The sequence below is a fragment of the Siphateles boraxobius genome, unplaced genomic scaffold, assembly GCF_051911475.1.
Source record: "Siphateles boraxobius isolate OS27281-9 unplaced genomic scaffold, OSU_SipBor_1 222, whole genome shotgun sequence".
NCBI classification, from domain to species: Eukaryota; Metazoa; Chordata; class Actinopteri; order Cypriniformes; family Leuciscidae; genus Siphateles; species Siphateles boraxobius.
The window spans coordinates 451,771-473,493 of record NW_027508836.1 but is presented as its reverse complement, the minus strand read 5'-3'; the positions used below and the strand labels follow the sequence as shown (position 1 = coordinate 473,493).

Genomic DNA, 21,723 nt, shown 5'->3' with positions numbered 1-21,723 from the left:
AGTCAGGGCTGAAAATGTTCAAAAACGCCAGCTTGAATGTATATGTAATCCTTTAGTACTTTAAATACAGCACTTTTAGAAATCTACATACTGGTATACGTTCTTCCATTAATTGCTAAGACACTTGAACGAGTTGGACAGCAACCAGTCTGGTTTCAAAAGTGCCCACTCAACTGAGACTGCCCTGCTCTCTGTTATTGAAGTTTTAAAACTGGCAAGAGCAGCTTCCAAATCCTTCATCTTGTTGGATCTGCTGCTTTTGACACAGTGAACCACCAGATCCTCCAGTCAATCCTCAAGATGAAGGGCATCTCAGGAACCGCAGAACTCAGGAGTCCTTCGGGGTGTCGTGGAGGGGTGAGGTGCCTCAGGGCTCAGTGCTGGGACCGCTTCTCTTCTGCATCTACATGTCATCACTAGGATCTGTCATTCAGAAACATGGTTTTTCCCATCACTTCTATGATGATGACACACAACTCTACCTCTCATTCCAGCCTGAGGATCTGACGGACATTTCTTGCTGGATGAAGGACCACCACCTTCAACTCAAACTTGTGAAGACAGAACTACAGGTAGTCTCGGGCCAACGCAACACTTCAGCACAACTTCTCCATTCAGCTATAGGTTCAACAACCTTAACTCCTCTCAGGACTGTCAGGAACCTTGTAGTTGTGATTGATGAACAGTTAAACTTCACCGATCACATTACTAGAACTGCCCGGTCCTGCAGATTTGCCTTATACAACATTAGGAGGACCAGGCCCTTCCTATCAGAGCTACACAACTCCTGGTCCAAGCACTTGTTCTCTCCAGACTGGACTATTGTAATGTACTCTCCTTCCAGCATCAGTCAAACCTCTGCAACTGATCCAGATGCTGCAGCAAGAGTGTCTTTATCGAGCCGAAGAGATGCACGTCACTCCTCTCCCTATAAACTTGCACTGGTGGTTAATCGCTGCTTGATTGATTCTACTATTCTCCTTATTTGTAAGTTGCTTTGGTTAAAAGCGTCTGCTAAATGATAAAATGTTAAATGGAAAGTTTCTTTATTGCAATGGCATTCAGAAACAAGAAATACCTGCCTATGAAGTGAAAAGAGTCAAATTAATTCAAAAGTTCTGATTGTAGTGCTTAGCACATAATTTATTTTTTTATATCTCATTATAATGACTTATGTTGTCAATTTCTACTTTTTATGTGATGATTTTGAATTTTCAATTTCATAATTAGGACTTTTTATGTCCTAACTTCAACTTGGGTCATAAAATGACTTCTCTTATAATTATGACTTGCATAATTATTCTGTATAATTATTAATATGACTTAATATGTCAATTTCGACTTTTTATGTCATGATTTTGACTTTTTAATCTCCAAATTATGATTTAGTATGTCGTAATTTCACATTTTTATCTCATAATTATATATTTTTTACCTTTACTTAGTATGTCAGAATTATAACTTTTTATGTAATAAATTCGACTCTTTTCTCATAGTTATGACTTGCAAGTTTTTGCATTTTTTACTTTTTATGTCCTAATTACTATGTATAAATATTATTATGACTTAGTATGTCAATTTCGACCTTTTATGTCATGATTTGACTTTTCAATCTCATAATTATGACTAAGTACAGTATGTCATAATTTAGATTTTTCATCTCAAACTTTTTGTAATAATTAAGATTTACTAAACCATGATTCTATATCTCATGTGTGGGTGAAATTGGCTTCCATATGGATTTCATATGCATCTCAACAATGTATCCTATTAAAGTGGAAAAAAATATTCTCCGATATTTGAATTATTTAAACAAAGCAAAAATGATACACGGAATATTTAATGTGTTTTAAGGACAAATCTCACTTAATTTGAATATACATGTCATTTTGCATCTTTAGTAAATGTATTTTATTACTTGCACTGGAAAAAATACAGAGAAAGAAAATCACTTTTTGCAGTGCGAATATCTGAGGGCAAAAAAAAAGTTGGTTAGAAACTAATTGTGAAATTTCGATTTGTGCTACTCAGAATGAGCGGCAGTAGAGATACTCACTGGACACGGCGACGGTCAAAAGCAGCAGAAGACGGAGCTTACTGTCAACCATGATGACTTCAGAACATTTCTTCTCTTCACAGTCTCAGTTTTCAGGACATTTATAATCAGAACAAACTCATGTGTGCAATGAGTGCTTGTTCGTTTCACCCCTTATTCCAAAGTTCATTCATAGGCTGTGGCAGAATAAAGCTCAAACAGAGCCAAGTTTGAGATGGATTTCAGCACAAACAGACATAGTTTGCTAATAAACATTAGGCTCGCCTTTTATTTGCTCAGTTTGTTGTTTCAGTATATTATTGATTTAAGTGCACACAATTGGAGGACAACAACATTTTAAAAATAAACTGAGTTACACAGTGTGTGCAACTTCTCAGTCTTGCTTAATCTATATATTTTAGTTCTGTCATGTCTGCTGCAAGGAATACTGGAAGCAAAAGCGAGTTACTCTTTTATTAAACAACAGTCAGAATAACACGGGAACAGCAACAGTGCAGCCGATGGTGAGTGACGCAGGGACTAGATGATCAGGATCCGTGGTAGGGTGCAGTGAAGAGGTGAAGACAGTGAAGACTCAAAACCCACACGACACGCTGACGAAGACGATGATGGTGAAGACGACGAAGAACTGGAACATCAGGCAGGACAGGATACAGGAACACCAACACCGAGGACATCAAGACAAACGATCTGACAATGATGAGGAAACAGTGGTAAGAATATATAGGGTGATGAGATTGCGTACAGCTGGTGACGAAAAGACGATCAGCTGGAGCGGATCAGGAGTGCCAATCATTCACGCCCACACGCACGTGCAATCATACAACAACATAAACACAAGACTAGAAGAGACCAGGAAATACATCTACCGTGACAGTACCCCTCCTTCTAAGAACGCCTCCTGGCGTTCCCAGACACTCTTACCTGTCGATTGTAATCATCGATAAGGGAGTGATCCAGGATGTCTCTAGCAGGAACCCAACTTCTCTCCTCCGGACCGTAACCCTCCCAGTCCACCAAGTACTGAAATCCGCGTCCCCTCCGTCTAGAGTCCAGAATACGATTGACCGAATATGTAGTCTCTCCATCTACGAGCCGCGGTGGAGGAGGGACCGGGACAGGCGGGTTAATGTGTGAATGAAACACTGGTTTAATTTTGGAAACATGAAACACGGAATGAACCCTCCTGTACGCTGGAGGTAATTTGAGGCGGACTGCCACCGGGCTAAGGATCTTAGTGACAGTAAACGGGCCAATGAATTTGGGTGCTAGTTTATTAGACACGGTACGGAGAGGAATATTTTTAGTAGAAAGCCACACTTTTTGACCAACGACGTATACATATACGTATACTTGACCGGTGGCGATCGGCCTTGGCCTTGGTGCGCGCCCCCACCTGGAGTAGAGTCTCTCGGGCTCTAGTCCACGTGCGGTGACACCTCTGGACGAAGGCGTGGGCGGAGGGGACCGCAACCTCGGATTCCAGACTGGGAAATAAAGGTGGCTGGTAACCTACACTACACTCAAACGGAGATAGGCCCGTAGCCGATACTGGTAACGTGTTGTGTGCGTACTCAACCATAGACAGTTGTTGGCTCCACGAGGAAGGATTCTTGGAGACCAAACATCGCAACACTCTCTCCAAATCCTGGTTGGCTCTCTCGGTTTGACCATTGCTCTGGGGGTGAAACCCAGAGGACAAACTAACCGTCGCCCCCAGTAACCTACAAAACTCTTGCCAAAATTTGGACACAAATTGGGGACCCCTGTCGGAAACCACGTCTGTCGGGAGGCCATGTAACCGAAAGACGTGATCTACGACTGCCACCGCCGTCTCCTTAGCTGAGGGTAATTTGGGTAAGGGAACAAAATGAGCCGCCTTCGAGAACCGGTCCAGCACAGTTAAAACCACTGTGTTACCCTGAGAGGGTGGGAGGGCGGTAACAAAATCTAGAGCGATATGGGACCAGGGTCTCGAGGGGACCGGCAGTGGCTGAAGTAACCCGTCTGGAGGTCGATTGGAAGTCTTACCAGTGGCACAAACCGAGCAAGCCAAAACAAAACTGTGAATGTGCCGAGCCATAAGTGGCCACCAGAATCGTTGCTTAACTAAAAACTTAGTCCGATTTACTCCTGGATGGCAAGCCACGTTGGAACCATGACCCCACTGAATAACGTCGGACCGTAATCCCTCCGGCACAAACAATCGATTCGGTGGACAACCGGGCGGAGGCGTTACCCCTTCTAGGGCTTTAGTGACCCTCGATTTGACCTCCCATGTGAGTGTTGAAACAAATAGGGTTTCAGGCAAAATACACTCGGGAGTAGACGGGCGCTCGGAAAAATCAAATATACGGGATAGTGCGTCGGGTTTGATGTTCTTAGACCCCGGCCGATAGGACAAGGAAAAATCAAAACGACCGAAAAACAGAGCCCACCGAGCCTGCCTGGAGTTCAATCTTTTAGCGGTTTTAATGTATTCGAGGTTCTTATGATCGGTCGAGACAATAAAAGGTACCCCCGACCCTTCTAACCAGTGGCGCCATTCCTCCAACGCTAACTTAACAGCCAACAACTCTCTGTTACCAATGTCGTAATTACGTTCGGTGGGTGATAGTCGATGTGAAAAAAAGGCGCAAGGGTGCATTTTGTCGTCCACAGGAGAACGTTGGGACAGCACTGCATCTACTCCCACCTCTGATGCGTCGACCTCCACCACGAACTGACGTGAAGAATCAGGGGCTACAAGGATGGGGGCTGAAACAAAGCGGCCTTTCAGTTTAGTGAACGCAGCTTCGGCTGCGTCCGACCACCTGAACGTAGTTCTGGGGGAGGTCAAGGCAGTCAGAGGTGCGACTAGTTGGCTGAAGTTGCGAATAAAACGCCGGTAGAAGTTGGCGAACCCCAGAAACCTCTGCAGGGCCTTGCGGGAATCTGGGTTTGGCCACTCCACCACAGCCTTAATCTTCTCAGGGTCCATACGCATTCCTTCAGACGACACGATGTAACCTAAGAAAGGGACAGACTGTGCATGAAAATCGCATTTCTCCGCCTTGACAAAAAGCCCATTCTCTAGCAACCTCTGAAGCACTCGTCGAACGTGTTGCACATGTTCCTGGAAAGAAGAGGAAAAAATCAATATGTCATCCAGGTAGACATATGTGAACTGATCGATCATATCTTGCAACACGTCGTTGACCAGTGCTTGGAAAACCGCTGGGGAGTTGGACAGTCCGAACGGCATGACCAAGTATTCAAAATGCCCCCTGGGGGTGTTAAAAGCAGTTTTCCACTCATCCCCCTCCCTAATGCGAACCAAATGATAAGCGTTACGCAAATCCAATTTTGTGAAGATGGACGCTCCCTGTAATCTCTCGAAGGCTGAAGACATCAACGGTAAAGGATAAGTATTGTTCAGCCCCCGGTAGTCAATACAAGGTCGCAGAGAGCCGTCCTTCTTCCCCACAAAAAAGAACCCCGCCCCCGCTGGAGAAGAGGAAGGACGGATGAACTTGGTTGCTAGAGAATCAGAAATGTATTTCTCCATAGCCCCTCTCTCCGGAATAGAGAGAGCATATAACTTGCCTTTAGGCGGAGACTTACCTGGCAGTAAATCTATAGCACAGTTGTAGGGACGATGCGGAGGTAGAGAAGCAGCACGAGACTTACTGAACACTTCCTTCAGGTCCAGGTACTCCATGGGCACGTTAGATAGATCCCCTGCTTCCTCCTGTAACACAGACATAGGCACAGACGAACAAGCAGACACAAGACAAGACTTATGACACTCCTTGCTCCACTCCAACACGGACTTGTGATGCCAGTCCACTCGGGGATTGTGTTGGATGAGCCAAGGGTGTCCCAGGACAACAGGTGACAGGGTTGAGTCCATAATGTAAAATGAAATAGTCTCGGAATGATTGCCAGAGGTAATGAGGGTGACGTCTTCAGTGGAAAGGGAGATGGTGGGTAGTTCTTGTCCGGTGAGTGCGTGAACAGCGATCTTGTGAGTGAGTGGTTTGCAGGGAATCTGAAACTTCTGAGCAAAACTGTAGTCCATAAAATTACCTTCGGCGCCTGAATCCAGTAGTGCGTGACAGTCGTGCTGGTGGACTGACCATCTTAGTCTTACCGGGAGAAGGGTGGAGGTAGATGTCACAGCTGATGAGGTCTTCCTGGCGGAGATCCCACCCGATAGTAGCCTCAAGTTTACTACCGGGCTGGGCCTTTTACTGGGCAGCTGTGGGCAAAATGTCCTGATCCTCCACAATAGAGACAAAGGCCCTGGGACCTCCGCCTCTCCCTCTCCTCCCGGGAAAGCCGAGCTCGACCCACCTGCATGGGCTCCGGATCGTAGTTGGGGCTGACCACGTCCCTGCCACTGGACCGAGGAACATCGATACCAACGAGGGTACGGGTGGACTGGGCTCGACGTTCGACCCTGGACAAACGAGCGTCCACCCGCAGAGCCAGGTCTATAAGTCCATTAAGGGTGGTGGGTAGGTCCAGGGCGTAGATCTCCTTCTGGACGTGATCAGCCAGCCCATGCAGGAACATGTCCCACTGCGCCTCCTCGTTCCAGCCGCACTCCGCCGCCAAGGTCCGGAACTCTATGGAAAAATCAGAAACAGATCTTCCCCCCTGTCGCAGCTCTGCCAGAGTTCGGGCTGCCTCACGACCAGAAGCAGCCTGGTCGAACACCTTCCTCATCTCGGCGGCGAGGGTCTGGAACGAGGCGCAGCATGGGTGTTGGTTTTCCCATAAGGCCGCTCTCCCAGTCAGCAGGGTTAGCGTGAAGGCTACTTTGGCTTGTTCTGTATTAAATGTGCGAGGTTGCAGTGCGAAGTGCATGGAACATCGGGTGATGAAGGCTCTGCAATAATTAGGATCTCCTCCATAAGCCTCGGGTACAGGTAGGCGTGGTTCTGACTGGGATGGGTTGTCTGGTGGTGTGGGGGTTGCGGCCGGTGTGGGCGGTACAGTGGGAGCATGCAGGTGTTGGAGCTGCCGGGTGAGCTCGGACACCTGCGTCACTAAGGCTTGCACTGCGCGACCCGTGTCGCCGATCTCTCTTTCCTGGGCGTCCATTCGCCGAATGCTGTGGTGAATAAAATCCTCTAATGAAGACGGTGATGCGCTCGCTGCTTCCATTTGACGGTCAGATCGTTCTGTCATGTCTGCTGCAAGGAATACTGGAAGCAAAAGCGAGTTACTCTTTTATTAAACAACAGTCAGAATAACACGGGAACAGCAACAGTGCAGCCGATGGTGAGTGACGCAGGGACTAGATGATCAGGATCTGTGGTAGGGTGCAGTGAAGAGGTGAAGACAGTGAAGACTCTAAACCCACACGACACGATGACGAAGACGATGATGGTGAAGACGACGAAGAACTGGAACATCAGGCAGGACAGGATACAGGAACACCAACACCAAGGACATCAAGACAAACGATCTGACAATGATGAGGAAACAGTGGTAAGAATATATAGGGTGATGAGATTGCGTACAGCTGGTGACGAAAAGACGATCAGCTGGAGCGGATCAGGAGTGCCAATCATTCACGACCACACGCACGTGCAATCATACAACAACATAAACACAAGACTAGAAGAGACCAGGAAATACATCTACCGTGACAAGTTCATGATTAGATCAGCAAAATTAGTCTTTTATTTATTTATTTATTTATTTATTTCGAGCAATATGTAATTACACATGACAAGGCAATAAGAAGCATTTTGACTAATCTTTACAAGCCTTTAAATTCATCATACTTTCATCAACTTAAACAAATACTTCAATCTATTGCTCAAAACGGAGTGGGTAGAAGTCAAACTTATTTGAACCCACCCCGGTTACCATTAACAGGAAAAACAAAACAGAACAATGGTAGCTGCTTCCTTATACATTATCCTAACACTCAATTACAATTTTGTGTATAAATACATAAGAAAACATGAGAAAGGAAGAAGGGTAACCCCTTCTCCCTCACCAAAAGCAGAACAATACCAAAAACAAAATAAAACACAACATATCCTAAATACAAACCATATATGATCTTAGGTAACAATTATAATAATACCAACAATGGTAATCAAATACCTACAAGGTAAAATAAGACCGATTATGAATACATGGATAAATCTATGACAATACCAACAATGGTACTCAGAATACCTACAGGGTAATATAAACAGACTATGAATACATAAATACAAAACCACAAAATTAAACCATGCCCGCCATGTATTGTGATAAGACCTTCTGTTTATAGAGTACTTTAAATTTATGACTGTTTTGGCTTTGTTTGAGTTCCAGCCCCAAACTATTCCATAGTTTAAATAAACAAGGACTTTGTGACAAACAGAAACTCCTCATGTGCATAAGCTGATCTGAATTAATGCAAGGAAAATTCTGCTGCAGGAAAAAATTAAATGGTCTATTTAGAATTCAGAAACCCTTGTTATAAGTGACACCGGTGGCCGCTAAGTGAACCGCAGTAGCAGCTTATCGCTCGTGCTCGCACTCGTGTACACGTAAATGAACATGGTATTATGAACATGATTCAAAACCCCAATATACTCACACATTTTTGTTCTTAGAAGAAAAAAGAAGTTGAAAATACTTTTGCAGTGATATACTGTAAATGAACATCTCGATGCCGTCTACGCTGCTGAGAGCGACGGATATGTTTGCACCAGCTCTGCGATTCACCGGCATCATGTCGACAGATGACATCATTAAAGGGGTGGATGATCATGGTTTCACTTTTTTAACTTTAGTTAGTGTGTAATGTTGCTGTTTGAGCATAAACAAAATCTACAAAGTTACGACGGTCAGTTCAAGTTCAAATCAAAGGGAGATATTTTCTTTTACAGAAATAGTTTTTAAAGTCTACAACAAACGGTTGGTTTTTAGTCCCTACACAATGAGCTTCTTCCCAAGTTGGTGACATCACAATGCCTAAAATGTACATAAACCCGCCCCCTGCAACAAAGTGGGCGAGGCCATGTTGGGCTGCTTTAGAGAAGAGCTAGAGTTGTCTGATTTTACACCCCGGAAAAAGTTTGTCCTAAAGCTGACTGTCACAGTCTCCGTCTGCACTACACTGCCCAGAATCCTCCTTGTCTCCACACCTGAACTCACTCCCTTACTTATCAGCCTGTTCATCGTCCTCATCATCCGTGTCACCTGTCTTCACCTTGTTATGTTTGATTCATGCTTGTATTTAGTTTGCTTCTGGGGCCCGTTCTTCGTACGTCGCTAATTCACTTAGCTGGATTTGATTGTTGGCGATTTGGCATGATCTTGGATTGTTTGGTTCTTCGACGCTCATCCTGGACTTGCTGTCATAGCAACAGATGCGCTAGCTTGAACCTGCTCGCGAGCGGCTCATTTCATGTTAACAGGATTAGATCGCGGCTTCATAAGCGGAGCTGATACGGGAAGTCTTTTAGCGTAGCGCGATAGTGTACTTTTTGATAGATATCGTTTTTCTCATGACTCGTGAGGATGTCGTTTACATCATTAATTTGTTGGAAACGCATAAATGTTCGACTCGTTGGAGTCGGGCTTTAATAACAGTGCAGGCAAGTTACTATTGCGATTCTTATCCAGATTAGTATTATATCAAATTTTAAAAAGGCAGTTGACTGACTAAAATCTCTTAGATGGTGTGTGACTATGTTCCATATCAAAAATATGGCCAGGATCTGTGCATGACTCAAGAATTTTCAGAGAATTATGCACCTTATTTGAACGTGCTAGGAAAAATATGAATATCAAGCTCACTGTATTACATACACGTATGCTTATCCTAACAGAACTGAATTTTTCCATTAAACAGGTGATTACAACAGGATCCTGCTTGGAGACAGGTGTTTTATGACCCCATTCCCTGACCCAAACCCCAGACCAGTTACAATGCAGCTCTAGCCAGGACAAGGGCACACTATGAAGTGAACTTTAGCCAACTAAAGTGTCTGAAAAGGTTGAGGGTTGCACCTGACAGGGCCTGTGACATTGCATGGGCCATATTACACAACACTGCACCATCAGAAAAAATATAAAAGATTTCATTAATGTTTAATAAAAGACAAGACAAATATGCTTAGTTCCTTGATTTTTATTTTAATTGTTCTTTGTAAAGAAAAGCCAGTGATCAAGTCTTCTTTTGCCTGCAAATAATATATATTGTACTCTGTGTGAATTAATATATTAGCACTTACTCTGAAGTTCCTATGAAGCAACTCTATCTCTAGTGCCAGTTTTTTTTTCTTTAAGTTGTCAAGTATTTTCAAAATACTCTGTTTTCTAGGGGTAAACCTGTCAAACACATGGCTTATGCATCAAAAATGAAAAGGAAAAGTACAACACTGCCCACCTCTGCATCACTGCTTTGTGCAGACTCTTCTGTAGATGTGGACTCCTGCAACTCATATTAGAAATAATAGGTACTTAAGTGTAAATTAAGTAAAGTTATTTATGCACTTAAAGATACCTGAGAGAGTTTCTTCACTTTCCTGTGCATTGGGGGGGAAATGGGCATTACAAAGTGTTGTAGCTACTTTCTTCCCTTTTGATGTGACGTTAAAAAAAGTCCACTTACTGCACATGCTTCAGCCACTTGCTTGGGAACACATAAAAGTGTTGGTGTATTGTTTAATACTGCACAAAAGAGGAAAACACAATTTCATTACAATGAAGTATAATGGGGGGAAATGTGATCAATAACTCATGGCAACATATTTTTTTTTTACATTAACTATGTAGTTTCACAGTCACACATGTAGACTTTCACAAGTCAAAGCAATTCATTGCCACTCAAGGTTTAACAGCTGATATGACTGGACAGCCATTTGGATTATGGGCCTACTTCATTTAATGCAGCAACAAATTATTTTACAGTGTACTAGGATCATTTAAAGTTGATTTCCCAGCAGTGAAGGTGTTCTGCTCCTGGCCTCTGGCTGTGGGTCTGAGGAAGAGCTGAACACAGGGATGCCCTCCACAAGGTTCACACTCAACCCAAGCGCCAGCTCTTCTGCTGGGTATAATGTGGGGGTGCAGGACCACCACCTGTTTGTTTCTTTTCTTTTTATTTCTCAGCCTTTTTCTTGGTTGCTTTTATAAACAGGCAAACATTTATTAACAGTGCCTTTTTAAAAGAGACTAGTATAAGTAGTCCAAATTACTATTATGTAGAATATTCTAGTACTTCACTTTTACTTGTTCCCATGTTCTAGTAGTGGGTGGTGACTTTGACATTACATTGAACAAAGTTATTCATTATTTAGAAATTATTAAAATATAAATATATATACTGTAATAAGTGATAAAAACATCTAACTACAATCTTAATTTGTCTGCTACTTTTTGCAAGCCCTCTCCCCTGGCTTTTGCACACTTTAAGGTGTTCCCTGGCGTTTTAATTAAGTTTTCAAATTCTGCATATCCTTCAAGCAATAACTCGTAACCGGCAGGAGTGTTCGAAGAACCCAATTAGCCGGATCATGATAAGCACGATGATATTATCTTGGATGTCTCGTTTGATCTCGGATGTTTTAAGCAACGTACGAAGAACGGGTCCCTGTTCAGGCTGTCTTGGTTGGTTCTTGTTGATGTTTCGTGTTTTGTGTGTAAGTTTACCTTTTGCCCGTCAACCTGCCTGTACCTGTTTGTTGTTTTTGGACATACGTATATATATATATATATATATATATATATATATATATATATATGTATATGTATATATATATATAGTAAATGTTGGAATTGAAGCCTTTTGACTCAGCCTTCTTCTTCAACCCGCACTCCACCGTGACACTGACAAACTTAGAGAGGTTAAAATATATTTTTAACACTTGTTCCTGAACATTAAAAATTATTATGAATTATTAAAAATTATTCCTTAAATAATAATAATTATTTGTAGTTGTGTTTTTTATGAACCATTCCAATAATAAGCATTATATTTTGCTATGATAGATATGATGTAAAGCTTTGCCACCGCTAGCCTGCTAACTAACATTACAGTATTGATGTAGGGTTCACTGTAGCTTTTGTAAGCTCTTAATTTTGTCACTGTTCATCGCCCGTTAGGAAAATAAACCATAGTTTTGTGATCGATTACTGTTTGTATTACCATAGTTTTCCAACAATTACCATGATTAAATGGTGTATTACATCATGTATAAAATGAATAAGAGAAAAAAAACATACCACATTGAAACGTCCTGTGAAATCAGTGCTAGTAAAGTCAGTGCTTGAAATTCGTTCAGCACAATCCTTTTGTTCGTCAACATTGTCAGGGTCTGAATGGGGCTCGAAATGGTTTGAAATAGACGCAGTTAATATCAAAGTTAATATTTACATATTACGGAGTAGAGCTTGTGGTTATGAAACAGGGCGGGACATTTCCTGAACACGAGCTAAAGCGCTGTAAATCACAACACACTAGGCCAACTAACCAATCACAGCACATTTCATATTTCGGAAGGAGGAGTTTCATCGAAAACAACGCAACCAGACTGAGGAGAGAGGAGCTGTAATAATGTAAAATTACAGTTTTTTAAATCAATCAAGCAAGAATGTAAACATATGAGAACATATTCTAGTACACCCCACAATGAAATGAAAATTTTTACATACAACCCCTTCAGTGTGGATATGGATTATATTTTAGGAGACACACAATTATAGACTCTGAACTCTTCACACTGACCTGAATTAATTTTTTCAATGACAATGAACTGCAGTACGCTGAACTTTAGACACAAAAATACACTTCTACACACTGACATTGATTTCTGGTATTTTATTTGAGCTTCTGATTTGGTACATCCTTAAAAAAGTCACCTTTTATTACATATTAATAAAAAGATTTAGAGAGATAGAAAGCAAACCAGAAAGCGTGAAACAGCGATAAACGGATAAGAAAAAAGTTAAGGAATTAGAGGAGGAAATAAAGAGAAGGACATTATTTAATAATACTCTAATTTTGGGCGAAAATATGATTGAAATAAATGGCACTTTACCTGAAATCTAATTCCTAAAGGCACCAGCAAGTGTCAGTCTTGAGCAGAAAAACAGATTTCCTCTGATCTGTCATGACAGCACGCACTTACATAAAGAAATCAATGGATATAAAATAGCCTACTGATTAGAGTGTAAATTACTGTATTTTAAGAAGTGCGCTAACAGGTGGGATTTAAATCTTCTCTGTCATCAGTGGGAAGACCTTTCTCCACGATTGCGTATTTTGGTTGCTTATTTCCACAACTAGAACATGACGGCTGCACAAATAGATTTTTAAATGCCAGGCACCGTTTTTATTATATTTCTTACTGTGGTATTGTAATTTCAGGGATGAAAAAAAGACTAATAATAATAGACATAACTGAAATGCGGGACACTATGTCTTGCGGTACAAAACTCACAATTTCTGGACTGTCCTGCAGAATGCGGGAGAGGTCGTTTCAGTTTTTAGTACTTCGTCGTTATTTAAAGGTGCTCTAAGCGATGTCGGGTGACGTCACTTCTTGTTGATGTTTGAAGTATTGTCAAACAAACCAAAGACCCTCCCCCCTCCTCATCCCGTCTCCTCCCTCTCCATTCCGTGCCCATACACGGACGCAATAATAACAAGATAACTTTAGCTTTGCGTTTCCCAGTGAGCATAAACAACGGCTCCGTCATAAACAAATTTAGTCAAAGTTGTCAATAGCATATAAATGAACATTCAAATTCATAACAAACAGCGCGTGAAAACAATCATTCACACAAACTGTTGCCCTACTGTGAGTCTGCTTGATCATTTACATTAGAGATTGATCGCTAGCTGCTAGAAACCTATGGGTTGTATTCACCAAAGTTAGCGCTGACTGCATAGTTCTGGCTAATTATATCCTATTATGTTGGTTAGGCGAACATGAATGTCCTAAAAATTTATTCAAAACAGAGCTACTAGGGATTGGTAGCCCTTCTGCCAGCGGAGTTCTTGCCACCTTTCGAAGGCTTCTCCGATGTAAATTCGGGACTTTGCGCGTTTCTTATCCTTTTCCCTCTTTGCTGTTTGTTCATCGGAACGTCGTCTCTTTGGTCATGTGTCGGCCATGTCAAACTTAAAGAGAATATAATTAAAAACTTCTCTCTTCATGCTTCTCTCTCCTCCACACCCCCCTTCATGTGTACGCACACTAACCCCAAACCCCACCCCCAAATCCTTCTAGTCGGTTAATGGCTGGAACACTGTTTGTTATGTTTCGTGGCGCGGGTTGCTACAGTTTGTTTTTGTTGCCGTTTGTGGAGCCTGGAGTGTCTACAGAGACCGCGTTTTTTTACAGTATGTTCAGGGGAGAGGCAGCTAGCGGATAGTGAGGAGATGTTTGCTCTATGTGACAAAAAACGTTTTGGCCTAAAAAACGTGTGACATCGCTTAGAGCACCTTTAATCATACCCTGAACATACAGGCCTGTTGCCATGAGAACTCTATGATGTGTTTCAAAGAAAAACAAAAAACAATCCAGCATAGCTAAAACATCTAATATAATATTCAGCTACTGAAGGATAAAAAAAGGGCTGAATTCAGAATGGCAGAAATAGTACTAGCATACTATTCTGAATTCAGCTCAATGTGGTTTTAAGTATGTTCAAGAGGGTGGAAAAGCAAGAAAAATGGACTTTTAAGAAACAATAGAATCACCTAGTTGCATAAACTCCCACTCGTGCAAGTCTGGAGAATCATGACTGTTAATGAAGAGGGAGGGATTATCATTAATTAGCCAAAGTCTATAGTGTACAAAAAGACCAAAGGGCAGCATCTCAGCAGTGTGACTAGCTGTTGAAAAATGGCAGGAAGTTGGTGTGCTGTTCAGTCTCTGGCACTTTGTGTTTGGTTCTGTGCTTTCTGTCATGCTCTTCCGAAGTGGAGTGATCTGCCCCAGAGTCCTCAAGCTCTGACGTTCCAGCAAACTGACCAGTGGTTTCAAAAGCCAGTTCAACAGCAAGCTAGTCAACAGTTTCCTCAGCCGGTTCAACAGCAAGCTAGTCAGTGGTTTCCTCAGCAGGTTCAAAAGCCAGTTCAACAGCAAGCTAGCCAACAGTTTCCTCAGCTGGTACAAAAGCCAGTTCAACAGCAAGCTAGCCAACAGTTTCCTCAGCTGGTACAAAAGCCAGTTCAACAGCAAGCTAGTCAAAGGTTTCCTCAGCAGGTTCAAAAGCCAGTTCAACAGCAAGCTAGTCAACAGTTTCCTCAGCAGTTTCAACCGTCAGTTCAACAAGCTAGTCAACAGTTTCAACAGTCAGTTCAACAGCAAGCAAGTCAGCAGTTTCCTCAGCAGGTTCAACAGCAAGCTAGTCAGCAATTTCAGCCTAAGCAGCCAGTGGCACAGGCAGAGCCCCTTGACAAATGTACTGTAGCTGATTATGAGCAGATCCAATGTGGACCACCTGGTATCAGTGGTGCTGAGTGTGCTGCTATCAACTGCTGCTTTAATGGCCAGCAGTGTTATTATGGGAAGGCAGGTAAGAGTGTAGTCAATGTAGAGGCATTCATGTTAAACTGATCCTCAGCAATAACCTGCTCTTGTAACTCTTTCCAGTGACTGTCCAGTGTATAAGAGATGGGCAGTTTGTGGTAGTGGTGGCTAGAGATGTTACGCTGCCTCGATTGAGCCTGGATTCAGTCCGTCTCCTGGGTGGAAATGATCCAGCTTGCAGTCCTGTGGGATCCACACCTTTCTTTGCTATATACCAGTTCCCTGTCACTGCGTGTGGCACAAGCATGATGGCGAGTAGCTGCTTGTGGTTTTATTCTGCATGGCTTAGAATGGATTGGATGCCAACAGTGTTACTATTTGCAGGAGGACAGTGGATATGTGGTGTATGAAAACAGAATGACCTCCTCATATGAAGTGGGTATCGGACCACTCGGTTCCATCACAAGGGACAGCCATTTTGAGTATGTGATGTATGCTTTATCATAAATGTGAATTATTGACAAATGCTACAAGCTCACTGTTTGTTGTCCAGGCTTCTCTTCCAGTGTAGGTACTCTGGTACATCTGTGGAAGCTCTGGTGGTGGAGGTCAACACCGTTCCTCCACCTCCACCAGTAGCTGCTCCTGGACCCCTCAGGGTGGCGCTTAGACTGGCAAATGGTCAATGTGTCACCAAAGGCTGTGCAGAAGGTAAGTGTTTGTCCCGAGTATGCCTAAAGCCTTTCTAAAACTCCAGTTTCTAGTTAAACACTGCGTTCTTCCTCAGGGGACGAGGCATATACGTCCTACTACAGTGATGCTGATTATCCAGTTACAAAAGTCCTGCGGGAGCCTGTGTATGTTGAGGTGCACATTTTGGAGAGGACCGACCCCAACATTGTCCTGATGCTGGGACATTGCTGGGCCACATCAACCCCCAGTCCACTCAGTCTACCCCAATGGGATCTTCTGGTTGATGGGTGAGTAAGGCCAGTCTTTATCCATCTAGTGTGCTGTAAGGCATTTCTGACTGCCTCTTTGCCTTTCAGATGCCCTTACCAGGATGATCGTTACCTGACCACATTGGTTCCAGTGTCTGGATCATCTGGTCTTCAGTTCCCGACCCACTACAAGCGCTTTGTTGTGAAGATGTTCACATTTGTAGATCCAGCATCACTGGCTCCTCTGCAGGAAACCGTATGCTCTGCAGCCTTACCTCAACCCTTAATACTAGTGCTTTTTACAGTGAATTCTATGGCTTAACCCTTTGCCCCTCTGTTAGATCTTCATCCACTGTAGTACAGCGGTGTGCCATCCGTCCTCTGGCTCCTGTGAGCAAAGTTGCACTAGGAAAAGTGAGTGCTTGCTGGAAGTTGACTTCAGGAACTGAGAATTTATTTAAATGCCCCTCATGCTTCTACCACTTTTTACAGGAAGAGACACGCACGTCAAGACCATCTCTAGTGGGCAAACTGTGGTGTCTAGTGGAGAAGTTATCCTGGTCAAGTGAATTTGAGTGTTTTAATAAACTTCATGAAACTCAACATTTCTCTTTGGCTTTCATTTCTGACTGGAGTTGGAGGTTTCATGACTGTTCTCAGTTTGACTTCTAGGGCTGCACTACTAAACCTTTTTTCTTTTGTGCATTGAGATTCTTCTCTTGAACTAAACAAGCCAAGTGTCTGCCTAAACCATTTAACTTTACTAATTGCCAAGTTCTAGTTAACTTGGGGTGCCCGTTCATGTTTCACATATCAAGTTAAGGCTTTACATACGACTTTATTGCTGGACTAGGATAACTGCATCTATTGATGCCCAAACCCCTCTAAGGTCACTTGTTTCAGCATTAATCCCTTAACTATTGTATCCCAACGAGGTAGCTGTCCAAGGCCTATTTTACACAAGGTACTAAGAAGCATTTTTGTAAATCCGAGCACAAGTGGACTGTGGTGTAAAAATGGGAATTTTGTTGTTGAGGAATCTATTTTTGGCAACTTCCAGAAGTAGTCAAACACATTTGACCAGATTGCTTTCATAGAGTAGATGCTCATGGGGTTGAATGTGTTCGAACAGCCACAAAAAAACAGTGTACTCTACTGCCTACTGACCTAGTACATAAACATTTGAAGTGCGCTAGCAGGTGGGATTTAAACCTTCTCTGCTTAGCTGGTTTTTCCGTAGTTGCTCGGCCATTTCTGTAGGTGGCGCTCGAGCATCCATGGCATCGGTGCGTGTTTGTTGGAAATATTTGATTGCATGCTTTAAATCATCAATTTGAGCAGCTCTTGAGGTTCTTATCCAGAATGTGAGATGAAATTATTGCTGGTATAGCTGTTTTTACAGACTTTGAGGCCTGCACTTATTTCTTTGCGCTGTCCAGATATTTGTCATCAGTGGGAAGAACTTTCTCCACGATTGCGTATTTTGGTTGCTTATTTCCACAACTAGAACATGACGGATGCACAAATAGATTTTTAAATGCCAGGCACCGTTTTTATTATATTTCTTACTGTGGTATTGTAATATCAGGGATGAAAAAAAGACTCATTATAATAGACAACTGAATTGCGGGACTCTATGTCTTGCGGTACAAAACTCACAATTTCTGGACTGTCCTGCAGAATGCGGGAGAGGTCGTTTCAGTTTTTAGTACATCGTCGTTATTTAAAGGTGCTCTAAGCGATGTCGGGTGACGTCACTTCTTGTTGATGTTTGAAGTATTGTCAAACAAAACGAAGACCCTCCCCCCTCCTCATCCCGTCTCCTCCCTCTCCATTCCGTGCCCATACACGGACGCAATAATAACAAGATAACTTTAGCTTTGCGTTTCCCAGTGAGCATAAACAACGGCTCCGTCGTAAACAAATTTAGTCAAAGTTGTCAATAGCATATAAATGAACATTCAAATTCATAACAAACAGCGCGTGAAAACAATCATTCACACAAACTGTTGCCCTACTGTGAGTCTGCTTGATCATTTACATTAGAGATTGATCGCTAGCTGCTAGAAACCTATGGGTTGTATTCACCAAAGTTAGCGCTGACTGCATAGTTCTGGCTAATTATATCCTATTATGTTGGTTAGGCGAACATGAACGTCCTAAAAACTTATTCAAAACAGAGCTAATAGGGATTGGTAGCCCTTCTGCCAGCGGAGTTCTTGCCACCTTTCGAAGGCTTCTCCGATGTAAATTCGGGACTTTGCGCGTTTCTTATCCTTTTCCCTCTTTGCTGTTTTTTCATCGGAACGTCGTCTCTTTGGTCACGTGTCGGCCATGTCAAACTTAAAGATAATATAATTCAAAACTTCCCTCTTCATGCTTCTCTCTCCTCCACACCCCCCTTCATGTGTACGCACACTAAACCCCCAAACCCCACCCCCAAATCCTTCTAGTCGGTTAATGGCTGGAACACTGTTTGTTATGTTTCGTGGCGCGGGTTGCTACAGTTTGTTTTTGTTGCCGTTTGTGGAGCCTGGAGTGTCTACAGAGACCGCGTTTTTTTACAGCATGTTCAGGGGACAGGCAGCTAGCGGATAGTGAGGAGATGTTTGCTCTATGTGACAAAAAACGTTTTGGCCTAAAAAACGTGTGACATCGCTTAGAGCACCTTTAATCATACCCTGAACATACAGGCCTGTTGCCATGAGAACTCTATGATGTGTTTCAAAGAAAAACAAAAAACAATCCAGCATAGCTAAAACATCTAATATAATATTCAGCTACTGAAGGATAAAAAAAGGGCTGAATTCAGAATGGCAGAAATAGTACTAGCATACTATTCTGAATTCAGCTCAATGTGGTTTTAAGTATGTTCAAGAGGGTGGAAAAGCAAGAAAAATGGACTTTTAAGAAACAATAGAATCACCTAGTTGCATAAACTCCCACTCGTGCAAGTCTGGAGAATCATGACTGTTAATGAAGAGGGAGGGATTATCATTAATTAGCCAAAGTCTGTAGTGTACAAAAAGACCAAAGGGCAGCATCTCAGCAGTGTGACTAGCTGTTGAAAAATGGCAGGAAGTTGGTGTGCTGTTCAGTCTCTGGCACTTTGTGTTTGGTTCTGTGCTTTCTGTCATGCTCTTCCGAAGTGGAGTGATCTGCCCCAGAGTCCTCAAGCTCTGACGTTCCAGCAAACTGACCAGTGGTTTCAAAAGCCAGTTCAACAGCAAGCTAGTCAACAGTTTCCTCAGCCGGTTCAACAGCAAGCTAGTCAGTGGTTTCCTCAGCAGGTTCAAAAGCCAGTTCAACAGCAAGCTAGCCAACAGTTTCCTCAGCTGGTACAAAAGCCAGTTCAACAGCAAGCTAGCCAACAGTTTCCTCAGCTGGTACAAAAGCCAGTTCAACAGCAAGCTAGTCAAAGGTTTCCTCAGCAGGTTCAAAAGCCAGTTCAACAGCAAGCTAGTCAACAGTTTCCTCAGCAGTTTCAACCGTCAGTTCAACAAGCTAGTCAACAGTTTCAACAGTCAGTTCAACAGCAAGCAAGTCAGCAGTTTCCTCAGCAGGTTCAACAGCAAGCTAGTCAGCAATTTCAGCCTAAGCAGCCAGTGGCACAGGCAGAGCCCCTTGACAAATGTACTGTAGCTGATTATGAGCAGATCCAATGTGGACCACCTGGTATCAGTGGTGCTGAGTGTGCTGCTATCAACTGCTGCTTTAATGGCCAGCAGTGTTATTATGGGAAGGCAGGTAAGAGTGTAGTCAATGAAGAGGCATTCATGTTAAACTGATCCTCAGCAATAACCTGCTCTTGTAACTCTTTCCAGTGACTGTCCAGTGTATAAGAGATGGGCAGTTTGTGGTAGTGGTGGCTAGAGATGTTACGCTGCCTCGATTGAGCCTGGATTCAGTCCGTCTCCTGGGTGGAAATGATCCAGCTTGCAGTCCTGTGGGATCCACACCTTTCTTTGCTATATACCAGTTCCCTGTCACTGCGTGTGGCACAAGCATGATGGCGAGTAGCTGCTTGTGGTTTTATTCTGCATGGCTTAGAATGGATTGGATGCCAACAGTGTTACTATTTGCAGGAGGACAGTGGATATGTGGTGTATGAAAACAGAATGACCTCCTCATATGAAGTGGGTATCGGACCACTCGGTTCCATCACAAGGGACAGCCATTTTGAGTATGTGATGTATGCTTTATCATAAATGTGAATTATTGACAAATGCTACAAGCTCACTGTTTGTTGTCCAGGCTTCTCTTCCAGTGTAGGTACTCTGGTACATCTGTGGAAGCTCTGGTGGTGGAGGTCAACACCGTTCCTCCACCTCCACCAGTAGCTGCTCCTGGACCCCTCAGGGTGGCGCTTAGACTGGCAAATGGTCAATGTGTCACCAAAGGCTGTGCAGAAGGTAAGTGTTTGTCCCGAGTATGCCTAAAGCCTTTCTAAAACTCCAGTTTCTAGTTAAACACTGCGTTCTTCCTCAGGGGACGAGGCGTACACGTCCTACTACAGTGATGCTGATTATCCAGTTACAAAAGTCCTGCGGGAGCCTGTGTATGTTGAGGTGCACATTTTGGAGAGGACCGACCCCAACATTGTCCTGATGCTGGGACATTGCTGGGCCACATCAACCCCCAGTCCACTCAGTCTACCCCAATGGGATCTTCTGGTTGATGGGTGAGTAAGGCCAGTCTTTATCCATCTAGTGTGCTGTAAGGCATTTCTGACTGCCTCTTTGCCTTTCAGATGCCCTTACCAGGATGATCGTTACCTGACCACATTGGTTCCAGTGTCTAGATCATCTGGTCTTCAGTTCCCGACCCACTACAAGCGCTTTGTTGTGAAGATGTTCACATTTGTAGATCCAGCATCACTGGCTCCTCTGCAGGAAACCGTATGCTCTGCAGCCTTACCTCAACCCTTAATATTAGTGCTTTTTACAGTGAATTCTATGGCTTAACCCTTTGCCCCTCTGTTAGATCTTCATCCACTGTAGTACAGCGGTGTGCCATCCGTCCTCTGGCTCCTGTGAGCAAAGTTGCACTAGGAAAAGTGAGTGCTTGCTGGAAGTTGACTTCAGGAACTGAGAATTTATTTAAATGCCCCTCATGCTTCTACCACTTTTTACAGGGAGAGACACGCAGGTCAAGACCATCTCTAGTGGGCAAACCGTGGTGTCTAGTGGAGAAGTTATCCTGGTCAAGTGAATTTGAGTGTTTTAATAAACTTCATGAAACTCAA

General features: G+C 43.2%; 3 protein-coding genes across 6 annotated transcripts in view; 2 read left to right on the top strand and 1 right to left on the bottom strand.

Moving 5' to 3' along the window:
* The window catches only part of LOC143747483 (apolipoprotein B-100-like), a 30,676-nt gene extending 28,519 nt beyond the window's left edge, over positions 1-2,157 (bottom strand). Inside the window, exons 1-2 of the mRNA XM_077240274.1 lie at positions 2,057-2,157; positions 100-423 (exon numbers count right to left, since the gene is read on the bottom strand). Coding sequence (XP_077096389.1) covers positions 100-109 — 10 coding nt within the window. The 5' untranslated portion in view covers positions 110-423; positions 2,057-2,157. The remainder of the gene's footprint in view (positions 1-99; positions 424-2,056) is intronic.
* Positions 2,158-14,875: 12,718 nt separating this feature from the next.
* Positions 14,876-17,081, top strand: LOC143747448 (zona pellucida sperm-binding protein 4-like). Of its 4 annotated transcripts, none has more exons than XM_077240224.1 (10): positions 14,876-15,166; positions 15,227-15,363; positions 15,400-15,583; positions 15,661-15,848; positions 15,922-16,019; positions 16,091-16,248; positions 16,325-16,517; positions 16,587-16,734; positions 16,820-16,892; positions 16,971-17,081. In XM_077240224.1, the coding sequence occupies exons 1-10, from the start codon at positions 14,908-14,910 to the stop codon at positions 17,045-17,047; spliced, it is 1,515 nt and encodes a 504-aa protein (XP_077096339.1). In that variant the 5' UTR covers positions 14,876-14,907; the 3' UTR covers positions 17,048-17,081. The 4 variants fall into 4 exon arrangements, with proteins under 4 accessions (XP_077096339.1, XP_077096340.1, XP_077096338.1 ...); XM_077240225.1 differs by having other exon boundaries at positions 14,876-15,186; positions 15,316-15,363; XM_077240223.1 differs by having other exon boundaries at positions 14,876-15,363.
* A 2,436-nt stretch (positions 17,082-19,517) lies between these two features.
* LOC143747460 (zona pellucida sperm-binding protein 4-like) lies at positions 19,518-21,723 on the top strand. The gene is made up of 7 exons (XM_077240242.1): positions 19,518-20,225; positions 20,303-20,490; positions 20,564-20,661; positions 20,733-20,890; positions 20,967-21,159; positions 21,229-21,534; positions 21,613-21,723. Exons 1-6 carry the CDS (start codon positions 19,550-19,552, stop codon positions 21,440-21,442), a joined length of 1,527 nt encoding a protein of 508 aa, XP_077096357.1. The 5' UTR covers positions 19,518-19,549; the 3' UTR covers positions 21,443-21,534; positions 21,613-21,723.